The sequence below is a fragment of the Girardinichthys multiradiatus genome, chromosome 21, assembly GCF_021462225.1.
Source record: "Girardinichthys multiradiatus isolate DD_20200921_A chromosome 21, DD_fGirMul_XY1, whole genome shotgun sequence".
NCBI lineage: Eukaryota > Metazoa > Chordata > Actinopteri > Cyprinodontiformes > Goodeidae > Girardinichthys > Girardinichthys multiradiatus.
This window is the reverse complement of record NC_061813.1, coordinates 19,769,377-19,785,051: the sequence shown is the minus strand read 5'-3', so window position 1 is coordinate 19,785,051 and position 15,675 is coordinate 19,769,377. Positions and strand designations below refer to the sequence as shown.

At 40.5% G+C, this 15,675-nt stretch overlaps 2 protein-coding genes across 9 annotated transcripts in view; one reads left to right on the top strand and one right to left on the bottom strand.

Annotated features, from left to right (window-relative positions):
* The first annotated feature begins 305 nt into the window (after positions 1–305).
* Positions 306–6,448, top strand: spag6 (sperm associated antigen 6). The gene is made up of 11 exons (XM_047350143.1): positions 306–488; positions 567–662; positions 1,470–1,636; positions 3,412–3,595; positions 3,775–3,980; positions 4,569–4,742; positions 4,820–4,972; positions 5,514–5,705; positions 5,842–5,958; positions 6,053–6,198; positions 6,289–6,448. The coding sequence occupies exons 1-11, from the start codon at positions 464–466 to the stop codon at positions 6,350–6,352; spliced, it is 1,524 nt and encodes a 507-aa protein (XP_047206099.1). The 5' UTR covers positions 306–463; the 3' UTR covers positions 6,353–6,448.
* Positions 6,449–8,327: 1,879 nt separating this feature from the next.
* Positions 8,328–15,675, bottom strand: part of pip4k2aa (phosphatidylinositol-5-phosphate 4-kinase, type II, alpha a) — a 34,838-nt gene continuing 27,490 nt past the window's right edge. For 4 of the 8 annotated variants that reach the window (XM_047349244.1, XM_047349243.1, XM_047349238.1 and 1 more), the window contains 5 exons: positions 13,176–13,289; positions 12,829–13,069; positions 12,541–12,644; positions 11,462–11,590; positions 8,328–11,049 (listed from right to left, as the gene is read on the bottom strand). In XM_047349244.1, coding sequence (XP_047205200.1) covers positions 11,510–11,590; positions 12,541–12,644; positions 12,829–13,069; positions 13,176–13,289 — 540 coding nt within the window. In that variant the 3' untranslated portion in view covers positions 8,328–11,049; positions 11,462–11,509. The remainder of the gene's footprint in view (positions 11,050–11,461; positions 11,591–12,540; positions 12,645–12,828; positions 13,070–13,175; positions 13,290–15,675) is intronic. The other 4 variants (XR_007035683.1, XM_047349240.1, XM_047349242.1 and 1 more) reach the window with 4 other exon arrangements.

Here is a 15,675-nt window from a genome sequence, read left to right as displayed (position 1 = left end):
TCGCAGGGTTTCAGACCTATAGACAATTAATCAGCGTGTCAAACCTACAGCCACAAACCGCTGCAGGGATTAACATCTGTTTTCTTTTGAACTGGCTCCAGAGATGGATATAAGGGTCCAGATTGCGTAGATGTCCCCCGTTTAGGTTTAAGCGGGGAAAAAAACAACGCACTGAAACATGGCAGGGAAAGAGGTATCACCCTGAAGAGATTTACCGTGGATGTGTTCTCCTGAGGAGGTGGTGACCCGGAGTGAATCGTGTTTCTTTATAGACGATCTTCGTCATGAGCATTCTGCTCCCTTTGTGTTGCCACGGCAACATATAACAACACTACCGCTAAACCCAGCTGCGTTAAAAACGCTGCTTTAAAACCTGGATTAAAACCAGTTTCTCCTTTGTTTGTGGCATGTTTTAAGAAATAATCTTTAAAATTACGTATTTTTCTTTTTCCTCTTTGACATAATGAGTCAGCGACAGATTATTCAAGGTAAGATTCCTGCGCGGTTTTACTGCACAGTGACGCAGGTTTAGCTAGTAGGTATAATGTTTGTTTTGTGCCCTGCAGTTTTTGAGCAGTACCAGAAATCCAGGATGCACTTTGTGCAAACTGTTGCTGATCTGGCGACCAGACCACAGAATACAGAAATCCTCCAGAATGCAGGTAAGAAACAGAATTAATCAGCCTCATTAAATAGTGTCTCCAGTGTTACTCTGTACTTATGAAATATCAGAATTTAACCAATTGGATGCAAAAAATCTCAAGTCCATATGATAGATTTTAATTCGCATTTCTATGTATTAACAGCTAAAAGACACTTTAATAAACGAGCTAAATCATTACAGATCTTTAAACCGTACCTTCTCAACCAAATTATTTAAATCCTAACTAATCGTTAAATTTCATTGAGCCAATTTAAATTAATCAGATTTACAAAAAAGGAAACAATATTTTGTGATTAAGGCATAAAATGTTACAGAAATAGTAATAAAGCTTTAAAATCTATTTTAACAGGGTGGAATGTGAACGTCTTCCCTGACAATCACAGCCTAAAGGTCTCCCTCATTTACTTTACATTGCATTTCCATTAACACTGTCACTAAAGCTGGAGACAAATTGAAATTCTTGCTCCAACATTGAAACTTGCTCAGTCACAAATCTTACAAAAACTCTTAATGTTTACCGAGTTGATATATTAATTGATAATACAACCCATAAAAACACAGCAGCCTGTTTTCTGCTGGACACTGATCAATAACCACAGCTAACCGTTAACTAAACCAGCACTTCCAGCTAAATTCTAATCAAAAGCTTTTAGTGGGATTTATAACCAACATAAAGTAGTTCATCCTTCGCATCTAACATTTGTTAAACATTTCATTTACAGGCTACGATGCTTGAATAAAATCTAATTAGTTTTAATGGTTAATGTTTAATATTTTTTATAGTGAGTCCTCTGCTCTTCTGCAGGAGTGATGCCCATGCTCCATTCCCTGATGTTGGACACGGTCCCGAGCATCCAGCAGACGGCAGCTTTGGCTCTGGGTCGCCTGGCAGAACACAGTGACAGCCTGGCTGAAGCTGTGGTAAAAGAGGACATCCTGCCCCAGCTGGTCCAGTCCTTGGCCTCACAGAACGTTAGCATCTCATCTCCTGGATTAATTCCTTAGTACTCGCAGGTTTTCCTCTGGTAATATCAGCTTTGGGAGATGGAGCATGTGAGAGTGAAGAGATGGTCAGAGTCTGGATGACACTCTGCAGGAGCTGTAGGGTTAGGATCAGAACATCTGAATTTGATCACGTTGGGCTTTTTTGTTTTGGCAGTTCGCCTGGGTGGTACTTCAAAACCTCAGGGCTCTCCACCCTGAGAGCAGAGAGGCCTTTGTCTTCTCAGAGAGCTCACTTAGAGACCAGGTTTTCTTCTTGTTTTCAAAAGGCGAGTGCAGCTCAACGTTTTAAACCTAAAACAAACCATTACATTTCAGTGTTTTAGCTTGAATATATATAGGAGTGGGGGGAAAATCCCTCAAAGATGTCACAAAACCTTTTTAAGAGCCTCTTCCTTTTTTTTCTTTCACATACAATTTGTTCAGTTCTATTCAGTTTTATAGTATACATTGTAGATTCTCACCAAGGCAATAAACTCCCTGCTGGTGTTATATTTTCAGTATTATCTACTACGCAATAAGACAAACCGGTCCAATTCAAATCCAAATTCAATTCAAATCAGTCGAAATCATTCAACTCATTTCAGTTTAATCCCACAGTTTTTAGACCCATTTAATTGGATCACGATGTCCTGTTGATGTTGATTGGTAAAGTGTTGCAAAGATTTGTTTGATATCTTCAGAAATAGTAAAAAGAAGCATGTATTAGAAGGATCACTTAAATAGGGCTGCTAAATGAAAACAGCTCTATGGCTGTGACAAAAAGTTGTTATAAAATGTATTTGGTCTCCTGCTGAAGAAGCAAAAATTCCACTTTCAAACTGAAATCACAAATTAATGGATTTTTGCATCAGATTATGATCATAATATGTACAACTTTACCTAAGTGCAGCAGGCTTTGATACAACGTGTTTTTTAGTCCCGTTCATAATGTTCAGTTGAAAAACTTGTAAGATCAACTGCAGTCTCACCTAGAGGCCTCTTGGATCTACTAGCAGTCGTTGCAGCTTATTTTTTGTGTGTTCCAGTTATTTAAAAGCTAGTAGGAATCCTCTTGACACATCAGTATAGGGACCAAGATGCAGACGGTTTAGAACAGTTTTCAAACACATTATTAGCTCTGAAATGACTTGATAATCTGCAGATTCTGTCAGTTCTGTAACACACCCAGAACCAGAGGCACCAAAGCAGACAGTGACGAGAGGCCTCTTCTTTCAGCTGCATAAACGGCTTCGGCGGATTTCCCAAAGAGCTCTACTGATCACAGAGGGGCCATATTGATCAGTGCTATGTCTTTATTTCAGCTCAGTCCAACTCGGAGGTTTTTACATATTTTTTTCTTTTTGCTAAATGAAGTTTTCGACATCCCTAAAATGCTTTGTTGGAACGCAAACTGTAAGGAATAAAAACTCCCCCCAAAAAGCAACATTAATTTATTTAGGCGTTATAAACACAGACACACACAAAAACAATAAACGCAGCCTTTATTAAATTGACAAATTAAACCAAAGTAACTCGACCAGTTTTGTCTCATCACGTAAAATAATAATTAATAATAATTTAAAAGAAAGTAAAATGAAGTGGAACCTCTTCTTCTAAATAAAAGGTAGTTTTTTGGTCAACTCCAGAGTACACAACCCGGTTAAATACCTTTCTTTAAAGAAAGAACCTAAGAAATCTGTTAATTCCTAATAATTTCCCTTAATTCTTTTAATGGCTGATGTGTGCATTTCTTTTTTTTATAGAGATTTTATAAGAAGGCAGCAGCATTTGTTCTGCGCGCTGTGGCAAAACACTCTCCCGAGCTGTCCAAGGCTGTGGTTGACTGCGGGGGGGTTGATGCTCTGGTTCTCTGCCTAGAGGAGTTTGACCCTGGGGTGAAGGAGGCCGCCGCCTGGGCTCTGGGCTGCATCGCACGACACAATGCATGTAGGGTCACAGAGAGCTGCTCTGATTTACATCTTCTTTGTTTTTGGGGATGGAGGAGGCAGTGATTTGGATTATCGTAGATTTTGGAAACACTCCTTTTCATTGCATTTAAAGAATTCTGAACATATTTACCAATGCCCCTTTCTTTTTGTCCACTGCCTCTCCATGCGACCGTGCAGCTCTGGCCCAGTCGGTTGTGGAAGCAGGAGCGGCCCCCCTGCTGGTGTTGTGCCTTTTGGAGCCCGAGATGGCCCTCAAACGCATCGCAGCCTCCACACTCAGCGACATCTGCAAACACACACCAGAGCTGGCCCAGACCGTGGTAGACACCGGCACCATCGCACACTTGGCACAGATGATCCTCAGCCGGGACGCCAAGCTCAAGGTGAGGCTGCTGGACGATCTCAGTTCAAAATGAAAAGGACAGAATGAAAGAAACTTTATCTTACTAACAAGAATTAAATTAGCACTTTTATCTGTAAAATATATTAAAAAAAAAAAACACAAATGGAAACACGCATTGATTTAAATACTGATTTATCAGAAATTGACGTCTTGTTGGACATTTTCTGTGCCAAAATATACCAGCGGTGTTTCAGGAAGATTCAAGATAATTTTATTTATGATAAAAGAGTGTCTAAATATGATAATAATATTGTTTCTTATTCAAATAATTTTTATTTCAGCATTAAATTAAATGTAGTCCCTGACTTAAATTTTTATTTATAAAAGTAATTAGTAATTAGTTCTAACTGAATATTTGTTTTTATTTTAAGTAAATGTTTTCAAAGATTATTATTTTTTTAAATGTTAGTTTTATGAAATAAAAAACAAAAGTACAATTTCTAGCAGTTTGGAAAAACCAGAAAATCTGTAAAAGACTGAATCTGTTTTTGGTGGAAACATGTTGAATTTCTTTTTAAATGTGAGTTTTTTCTGAAGCTTCTTCTGGAATCTGGTTGTCTCCATCCAGAGGCAGGTGTTCTCCGCCCTCAGCCAGATAAGCAAACACTCGATCTGCCTGGCCGAGATGGTGATCGAGGCCGAGGTCTTCCCCGCAGCCTTCGTCTCCCTCAAAGATCCAGATGAGTACGTCAGGAAGAATGTTGCAACCCTGATGAGGGAGGTGGCGAAACAAACGCCAGAGGTACTGCACGCTCACACTTTGAGGTCTCCAAGAAGGCAGAGGCACTGAGTGAATTGTCTGTGCGTGTGCTTCTGCAGCTGTCCCAGCTGATCGTGAACTGTGGTGGGCTGTCAAAGATGATCGACTACCTGGGAGAGAGCCGTGGACAGCCGCGGCTACCGGGGATCATGATGCTGGGATATGTGGCGGCTCACAATGAAAGCCTCGCCATGGCTGTCATTCTCTGTAAGGTGTGATCATCTTCTTATGCAACACTTATACCAATATTAAAACGACAACACATGCCCAGTATGTGTGGTGCCTTGTAAAGAAATTAATAATCTTTGAAACTTTCATTTTTAAACATAGCAACTACAAGTTTGAATGTATTCTGTTAGGATTTTATGTGATAGACCAACCAAATGCAGCACATGATTCTGAAGTGGAAGGAAAATCGTATGGTGTTATTTTTAGTTTTTATAAATAATCTGAAAAATGTGGCATGCATTTGTATTCAGAACCCTACACATACTCCCCTATGGGAACTCTTGATCCCTGCTGCTCTTCCAGAGCCTGAAGAAAACCAATCCCTCAGCATGATGCTGCCACAAACAACTGGAATTATGTGTTAAGGCTGATGTGCAGTGTACGTTTAGTTATAGAACTGCACTTAACACCGATTAGATTTTTATTAGTAAATTAGTTTTAAAACCCAGTTCTGCTGCCCTTTCTATGACATCGTAGGTCATGGTTAACAGGACACTTCCTGCTGTGTGCCTTCATGTCCTGCAGGGGGTGCCCCAGCTGGCCCTGTGCCTCTCAGAGGAGCAGGAGCAGATCATCAAGACGGCCACAGTGTGGTCAATAGGTCAGATAGGTCATCACACCCCTGAGCATGCCAAGGCAGTGGCCACAGCAGGCCTGCTGCCCAAACTGCTGGAGCTCTACATGGATGCCAGCAGCTCAGAGGACCTACAGGCCAAAGTAGGGAGTCGAATCGTTTGTTCTGGTCACCAAATCAGAACAAACACATGTACTCATGTGATATTCCAAGTTTCTTTTGTCTGATCTTTTTTTTTTATCAGGATAAAGTCAAATTAAAGCAAAATGAATATTTCAGAGTAAGAAGGCCCTGGAGAACATCCTAAAGAAGTGCAGCTACATCCCAGCTCTGGAGCCGTTTCTCTACGACGCTCCCAGCAACATCCTCAAACATGTTGTCTGCCAGTTCAGCAAGGTGAGGAGGAAAATTCCAACTGGTCCAGTAAATCTTTGCTTATCAAATGTTTGGCAATTTCAAATAAAGCACCTATCACTCTGGGTCTTATCAGGTGCTCCCTCATGACAGCAAGGCCCGCCGTTTGTTTGTGACCAGCGGAGGACTGAAGAAAGTCCAAGAGATCGATGCTGAGCCGGGCTCCGCTCTGCAGGAGTACATCAAAGCCATCAACAGCTGCTTCCCTGAGGAAATAGTCAGGTGCAGCTCTGATAATCTGACTACCCAATGCCAGCTGAATCGGGATATTAGAAACACACAATAATGCCTCTTTCGTTTATGTTTTTGCAGGTACTACTCACCTGGCTACTCAGAGGTCCTGTTGCAGCAGTTAGACACCTACCAGCCGGCGTGAAATCACTTCACAGTCCTCCTCCTGCTACACAATAAATAAACCTGTTTGTGCCTTACAAATCTAAGTGATCTTAATAAAACAGATTCATTTGATGAAGTCTTTTGCAACTTTAATGGAGGTTTGGAGAGCATCAAATTCAGTGACAGAGCAGCAGATTTGTGAATTTGAGCACTCCATATTTAACATCAGACCAACTGGTATGTTTTATGTGTATTATATCAGAAAACCCCTCTTCTAAAAAAAACGTATGGTTTTTATTCTATACGCTTAAGAAACGTCATTCATTGAACTATAAATACAAAGAGAAACCCAGACTACCTGAAAGAATGAATCCTGCTGCGGCCTCAGAGGTCGCTCCGCCCCCTGGCGGCCTTGATTGCACACTGCAGCTCGGTTCGGCTGTGAGGGTGATCGTGCAGCAGCTGCAGCCCACATGGCGAGCCGCTCTTTGTTTATTGTCTGCAGGGGTGTCTGCTTGTTCTCCACATTGTACTCAGTTTTGCACAATCGCTCACTGCGCTGGACAGCCCTGCGCTGCAGCGGAAATCGGCTCTCGACGCAGCTGCCACAGCACAAACCATCCCGAATATTATATTTATGCATATAGATTATAGCTCCAGCCGAAAGCTACCAGGAGAAAGCAGTGTTCCCAACAATACTCGTGCTGAATTAAAATGTAATAAAACTGTTGTTCCTGAGAGAAATCCTGCAGGATGCTGCTGCACAACACACACCTCCGTCTGCAGCGGCTGGCTTTTCTTCCGCAGCGACTCTCTCTGTCGCGTTATTTTAAGTTATTCCTGCTGGGAAGAAACGCGTCAACACTTCGTTCAGTGCAACAAAATATTAAAAAATGGCGGTAAGTCACAGTCGTGACGGCGGCATTCGCGGTTCGTGTTTCAGCCATTTTTAAACAGGCTCGCATTTTAAAACGAAATAAAGAACTACTTCATTATTAACACGTTTTAGGTAATAAAAGCCGATAAAACATGTTGTCACGTCTGGTTCACAAACCACAAACCTTTCGTTGCGGATGATGAAAGATCAAATAAATACAGACCCTTTATATCAAAGGATTTTATAAGGCATCAACTTCATAGACTCATTAAAAAAAGAAAAAAAAAAAAAAACAGAATATTTTACATATAGATTATATTCATATATGACGTAATTTTGCGTTTTAAAAAAGGTCCGTGGATATTTATTTAATTAGGTAGTATAACTGGTTGATGCACAAGCAGCTCTCGTTATGCAGCTTCACCTTTATTTTAAAACTGATCTCGATTGAAAATCATTGTTTGCCTTCGCAACTTTCACTTCATTTTCTTTTTTCGGTATAAACACCTATAGGATCTGTTTTAAAATGCAACGGTTAATACTTTACATAATATTCGATGTAAAATAATGAAGTGAGTATCCTGTAGGTGAGCAACAACTAATATTTTTAATTTAACGTTCACTTTTCTTTAAGAGAGCTATGGCATACCTTGTCTAATATAATCAAGAGCAGAAATAAAATAATGAACTGCATCTGCAGACTGTAGGAATTTAACCTTTGAAAACAAAAAAAGATTTATACGGACTACTTGTCAAATGTAAGGTGAAATTCCATTTTTGTCTCCATTTACTGGATTTTTTATTTTTATATACTTTTGTACCCCCTCTCCATTATTATTATAATTTTTTTTTAATCCAAAAATTATATTTATTTTCCTTTTGTATTTTTTTTCTGATTGTTTGGTTCAGGAGGAGATTTGCCACAGCAGACACTGATCCTAACGAAGACCCAAGCCCGGTCACCATCTTTGGTCACACTTTACTGATTTTCCCTGACAAAAGGCATGTTAATTTTTGTTTCCCTTTATTCATAGTGTCAGTGTGAGAATTTGTATGGCAACTTGATTTTTTCCCCCTACTTTTCTACTGAAAGCTTCATGCACAAGGGGGAAAAAAAAGGAAACCACGTGAATCAGAGTTAGGCAGAACAAGTGCTTTAATTATTTGGAGTGAATGCTTTATGGGATGGAGTATACTTATCATTTAATCATTTATGAATAAACTAGACATACAGTTTCATATTGAACTCTCTGCCACTGACAGGAAACACTCGGCAGACTGTAGAACACAAACATGCGTACTCACACACATACATGTCCAGTAATGCTTCAAGCAACGGCCGGGTCTGAAAGCATCATGAACTGCCGAGGCTGAAACACGTTCTGCAGGTCTCGGACGGTGCATGCCAGTCTAGAGTGCTCAGGAGAAAAGGTTTCTACCACAGAGCTTTCTAAGCTTTTAACTTAAAAGCCAAATAAAACTGCCCCACATCTTCAGACGGTGCCAGGTCCTGAGCCGTTTACATTTGTTTCCCCATAACTGGATACGGTAGCACACGTGTGAGCACTGCACACCTTACTCCATTTACTACAGAGAAGAAGGAAATAAAAACATTTAATCCCAACAAACAAGCATTTTACTAAACACAATGTTCTTAATCTCACAGGGGGTGGGGTGATGGTGGGGGTTCTGACTGCTGAGAGGTGCTTCTGGGGTGTCCAGCGGGTCACGGTTACGGCTGCATGTGACGATGACCCATTTACAGAGATGGAGCACAATGGAAATCAACATCTCACTGGGGATGAACTCTTTGATATCAAGCAGACGCTTGAAGGATGAGAACTCAGAAATAAATCTGATGTGGCCGGACCCGTGGTTGGTAGAAGAGGAGGTAACACACACACTCCTCAGTGCACTCACACACACTCTCTTAAAGGCAGGAACCAATGTGGGATTCAAAACGAGAGCAGACACCATCTTCACTCTGAGCAGAAAGGGAACAGATTTACGCTTACAGATATCAAACAAACCCAATAAATTGAAATATTCACTTTCTTTTTTTCCTTTCACGTCGTTGGTTAGAAAACAATTAAAACGGCTTTATTACACGGACTTAGTGACGAGTGTATTACCAGGTGCTGGGGTGGGGGTGTGTGCACACAGAACAATGATAATACATCAAAGTAAACACTGTTAATAAAGTAACCCTTTACACTTGTTTAAAAAAAAAAGATTACAAAATATAAAATTAAATAATTTGGAGTATAAAGGCACACATCTTGCACAGTGTATACAATGAAAACCGTTATTCAATAAGCAACAGAAGGAACTACTTAATGTGGTTTAGGCGGAGGGGCACAGAGAACAGACCGAACGACACAGAGTAAAGAGAGGAAAGGAAACTCAGTCCTGTGACATGCATTTTTTTTTTTTTTACGTACAATTAGAACTTGTAAAAATTCAAACAGTCATTCTTCATTACCACAGCACCATTCCTTATTCCACAGAGTGGCTCCTTTTCTCCTCTATATTCAGACACTAAAATCTAATGTAAAAATAGAGACGTCAATAGAATCTATGGTATTTAAACAAACGTTACGTTGGAAGCTTTTTGCATGAGTCAGAAAGAACAAGCTGACCTGTCTTAGTTGGTGAAAATGCGACATCACACACAAGTCACTAACTTACACACGAGTATATTGCATTTCCCTTGTTAAGACCGTTGCCACTAATTGGGGTCGTATTTGTAACATTTGGTTCCTTTCCTCTTGTGCAAAATATACAAAAAAAAAAGAGCAAAACAATTCATATAAAAAAAAAAATCACTAAATTCAAAAACAGGTAAAAAAATAGCGAGAACAATGAAAAAATACCAGTCATGAACGAGGTTAGAGAATGTTGCCGTTAGACAAAAACAAACCCGCAGCTTCTACTCCTGATCTCCTGCCTCCCCAATTTTTTGAACACTGATTCGATGCTAGAGGTAAACCGCCTTCCAGTGCAGCACTGCTTCGACAAGCCACACAGCGCCCCCTACAGGATTAGAAAGGTTGACTTACATAAATATAAAACCCTCTCCACCCATGTCAAATATTGGGGTAAACTCTTCCAAACAAACCCGTGTAAGAGACGGAGAGACGGGTGAGGTGCTGTGGGGGAAGATCGGATGCGAGATCAGGCTTCTAGGTTTCAGTTCTGAGGTGACTGAGCTCCGTTTCTCTTACTCCTGCTGCGCATGTAACAGAATAAAGGATCCTGACGAAGAATGAAAGTGCAACAGTTGGGGTTTTACTCATAAGGTGCTGTTGGCAACGGAAAAAAACGACGAGGCTGTTTTGCTGTGAATATGTTTATGTTTTTTTTTTAACGGAGCAGTGACTAGCTCCTAAAGCCGTCTGACTTCTGGGCCATTCTCTGCAGCAGGAACAGAAACTGCGATCTCCCCTGAAAACTACTTCAGGGGGACACTAAAGGAAGTGGCACCCTCAAATCCCACTTTTCTTCTCATTTTTGTTGATATTCAGTCTTCCCTTTTGCATTTGAAATTGCTGTGCATCACAAAGGGGATAAAAAACAAAAGAAAATCATGGACAGACACGGTGAGGAGTAAACACGTATTATATAATTTAGCCAATGAGAACTGCTGTGGCCCAGAAGCTCAGAACATGTGTAAACAAAAAGGGGAAGATGAGTGATGAAGGAGGCAGCTTTGTTTGGCTGGGTGCGTGGACAGCTTTTTAGGAGCGGGTTTGGTTGTTGGCCTCTTGGAAGACTGCGTCCTACTTCCTGCAACGAAGCGACTGCATCAGGCAAGGATCAACATTCACGCCGAGAGCGGCTTTTAGAAATCCAGCCTTCCACTGAACAATATGAGGAAAACAACAAATATCACATTAAAAAGGACACAAATAAGCAGGTGCTGAATGTTGGTTTACGGGTAATAATAATAATTATTATTATTACTATTATTAAAAAAAAAATGCCACCGGCCGACCCCAATCAACTATAAACACGAACTCCTGGTATGAAAAAAGTAATTACTTGGACACTTGCTTTAAAACAACCTCATCTTCCAAAGTTACATGTGAAAACAGAACTCAACAGGAGAGGTCAAATGTAAACAAACAATGCTTTGTTTAGCTGCTGACAAACGGCACCCCGCTGAAAGAGAGAGAAGCCAACAGCAAATGGACCGAAGGGAGAGGAACACAAAGCCTTCACGGCAGCTTATTCATTCAGCCTCTGGCCCACCTCCCCTCCGCTCCCTCCCACCTTCCCTCTCTTTCCCGCGTGCCTCGGTGCTCTTGGTGCTCCGGGAGGCTATGACAGGATGGTGGTGATGAAATCATAAAATCTCTTGGAGTATTGCTCTGGGTTCACCGTGGAGATCTCTGCTCCGGCCTGCAGAGGTGCACACAAACATATTTCACACTTTTACACATGGCTGATGGAAAACAATCATTTTCCTACACACTTTTGATGAATTTGTCTTTCATAAAGGGTTACTGTGTTTTAATGTAAAAATGACAGTTTTCCATAGTTCCCTGTCATTTAGGTTTATTTTAAAACATAAAATATTAAAAGTTAAAACTATGGATTTATGGCAGATATTTCTACAGTGGGCAGGGTTTAAATATGGAACATGGAAAAACTGGAACTAGGAAGAAAGGAAAGACAAGGAGGAAGAAAAGTAAAGACGAAAAAAGGAATGGAGTATGAAAACTTTGGAAGAGAGAAAGGATAAAAGGAAAGAAGGGATAAAAGAAAATAAAGGGAGGACACGAAGGGTAGGATGCAAGAAAAGGAAGGACACAAGTAAGAGGGTAGGAAACAAAGTAGAAAAGGATAGGAGGGACTCAGGGAAGAAGGCACAGAAGGAGAAGAAAGGACGCAAGAAAGCAAGAAAGAAAGAAGGAAGGAAGGAAAAAAGGAAGGAAGGAAAGAAAAAAGGAGAATGCCACACTGTTCTGTATTTATATAAAAAAAAGATTTTCTATTACACCAAATCCAAATACATTAAAGTTTGTTTTTTTCATTTAACAAAATAACAAAAAGATCAGAGCATGAATATTTTAGCAAGGCTGCGTTCTTTAAATAAACAAATTGTGCCATTTCTCGTTGTCATTCCTGTAGTTTCAAATCATTAAAACATTTTAGTGAAAGACTTTCAACTACTAAAAAGTCAAACAACAGAAGAAAAACATAAATGCAGATTTAGGTGGTGTGCCTAGATTTAGCTCTATAGCGCCACTAAGATTATTCCTAAAACCTGAACTCTTCACAGTCTTGTCAGTGTATCAACACTTTCTAACATTCAGCAGTTCTAACAGATTGTGCATTCATCAACGTACCCCGTGTTTGACTGTTTTGGCGGCATGGGCAGCTTTCTTTTTGGCATCGTAATGCTGCAGGATGTCTATAACAGCCATGAAGTAAACCTCCTTTCTGGGAGCACCTGTAGTTTGAAGCAAATGAACTTAAGACAATGTATGCATCTGTAAAGAAGGTCAAGAAGAAAACAGACATTCATTATAAATGAGTGATGTCGATGAAACCCACTAGGGGGAGCTCTCAGTTCTTTTTAACAGTTTCTCTCCTTGTGTTATAAACCTGAAGCAGCAGATTAGACGGGCACTCACCATCATTGCTTTTGATGGCGTAGACATCAATGGTGGGATCAAACTCTCCGGGTGACAGCGGCTTGGTGCTATCTAGGGTGTTGCTGGGACTGTCGGGGGGTGTCCCAATGACCCCTCCGTCGCTCTCGCCCTCCTCCTCTCCCTCGTTGTCCTCACTCTCCACCTCTTCCTGCTCGGCTCGCTCAATGTCGTGGATCCCCACGAGCAGGCTGTAATCCATGAGCTTCAACTGGGCCAAGAACTGAGCATGATGTTGAGAAGGTTGAACAATGGAAGACACAATAGAGTGTGGAGACAGAACAAGAGCTAACAAGCTGTGCTTAAATAAGAAGCCTACATGCACATACCTCCACATCTTTCCTAAGCTTCTCCAGGAACATTTTCTTGTTCTCCCCGTCAATGTAAATCTTCTGCCCATCATTGATGAAGTCATTGTCCTTGTAGGTGGGCAGTTCCTTAGCCTGTCCATTAGTGTCAGAAATTAGCGACCAGACAAAAACAGTTTAAACCGCAAAACAACCCAAAACAACTTGAGTAAAGAAACCTGGAAATACCGTGCTAACATGAAAAGACCAATTCATACTAAGACTAAATGAGGAAAAAAAGTCGTATTCTTAGCAACTTGTACCATTAAGAGACAGGATTTTTCCAGGAGATAACGTTCTGCTCAGCTTAACTAATTACAAGGTATTTCAAAAGTCTAAACCCTGAGTCAACATCGTACGTGTAACAGCTTCTGACAGAGGATCTAGCATGTTGAAATACTCTGTATAAAGATGAGGCTTTGAGTCTGTGGATTGTTGATTAATGCTTTCAGATTCAGTCAAATATAAGACATATTACTGTTTAACACAGAGCATGCAGCATGCTCACAGACAGTACAGGTCCATCTGATGCATCCTCTGCACATTTCCAATATAGTTTTTGGAAACAGGTTTACTCCTGGTATATATTATGTCACACATCCAAGTTTAAACAGTGCTTCAAATGCATCTTGAGGATCCATGTGCTCTGTGTCACTAAAAAAAAAGACAGACTTAAAGGGCATACTTCATTGTTCCTGTTAACAAGTTGGGTTCGGTGTTGTAATTTTCATCTCCAGGTTCAAATTTAAGAAATACGGTAAAAAAAAGAAAGAAACAAGAATGCAGCTGAAAGTTACCAAAAAGCGATGTGATCACATATGGAACATTTGGCATCAACGTATAACACCATGATCTCCCAAGAAGAAAGTACTGATGGTTAGGTCTCCAGCTCGAAAGCAAGTTCTGATTATCTAAGGCTAAGGGAGTTGGGACAAATGTCCAACAGGGAGCAGCTTGAAGACCTAGGGTACTGGGACCAAATTAAACAAATGAGAAGTGACTAAGTGACCTCAAGCTGGTGGAAATTATTTATTTAGTCATAAAACCATGTTTCCTTCCAGGAGACTGCGATTAGATATGGCCAATAGGCTTGTAGAAACTTCCTTTAATTCAACGGTTGTCCAGGTCAGAACCAAATGTCCCACCCAACAGGTACGAATTGGTCAGTATGAAACTTCCCGCGACAGATGAAGTCCGATACAAAACCAAAACTACACAGTTAGGAAATGATGAAGGGACAAAATGACCAGCACCTTTTATTAAAAAGGTCCTTTTAGTTGGCTAAACAATAGTCTGATTTCTGTTCCCAGCAATAGTGCCTAATCGGTTCCAAGTGATTCATCATCACTCCTCGTATTGTACGGCACATTTTGTTTCTGATATTAAAGGCTGTTATTGTGCCAGAAAATAGTAAAAAGGCTAATCGTGATTGAAGTATTACAACTATAGGGATTTGTTTTGATTCCGATGACCTGAAATGTAATGAAATATGCCCTTTAAAACTGAGGAAAGAGGGCTTTGCTATGAAAACCATCCCCTACCAACATCTGACTGTATGTCGATAGATCAGGCAGATTGTGTATGGTTATTCTAAGGTATGGTTGGAAAAACCACAATAACGTTGTCCAATGAAGTCAGTGTATTTAGAAGATTCATTCATACAGATCCGCCAACTAGCAAAATGCAGGACTCTCCAACTCGAACTCCTTTGGACTAGGATTTGTTATCCTTTTGCTAAATTGTGCTGCAGGAGTACCCGAAGCCTATAGGGGGAAGCATTGCTATGGCGAGGAAGAATGGGGAGCCTACTTTTGAGTCACTGAGGAAAAAATAAGAGCAGGAAATGAGGTAACAGGGCAACAGCTGCAGTTTAGCTACTACTACTGTTTCTATGGCAGCAGGAGAAGAGCGGCAACACATGACTTCATAGCAACTAGACTGTGCACGCACAGGACAACATTGACACACATTCATACACACACTGACAAATCCATTTTACAAACAAGGACACTGAGCACATATACATCCAGACATAGACCTCCAAATTGCAATAAACATGGGATGTACAACTTGACTGGGACACTTTATGTGTGACATGAAATGTGACATGACAATGTTTCTATGAAGCTGAATCCAGACTGAACAGAACTTATAGAATCCAGCAGCTAGACTACGATGGACTGATGTTGCTATACTGTCTGCAAAAACAATGCATATGGCTCTTTGTAGCGTATGCCTCTGATATAGTGAAGAAAGAAGGAAAACAGAAGAGAATATCAACAAAAGAGAGACAGGGGTCTGCTGATAGAGCTAACAAAGCTTCTCCACAGCCTTGAAAAATGCATTCTACTTGGCTTCTGTGTCTTTAGTCACAATAATAATAATGATTACTGATTCTACACTGAAAACAGCTTTTATTGTTATGGCTACAGCCATTACAGCTGTCATGGGCATGAGCCAGTATAAGATTCACATAATATAA

Bases quoted from the DNA above. Each gene is read 5' to 3' on its own strand.
- spag6 (XM_047350143.1), top strand. From the start codon at position 464: ATGAGTCAGCGACAGATTATTCAAG. The intron at 3,981-4,568 runs GTGAGGCTGCTG...GTCTCCATCCAG, and splicing joins GCCGGGACGCCAAGCTCAAG to AGGCAGGTGTTCTCCGCCCT. The intron at 5,959-6,052 runs GTGAGGAGGAAA...GGGTCTTATCAG, and splicing joins TTGTCTGCCAGTTCAGCAAG to GTGCTCCCTCATGACAGCAA.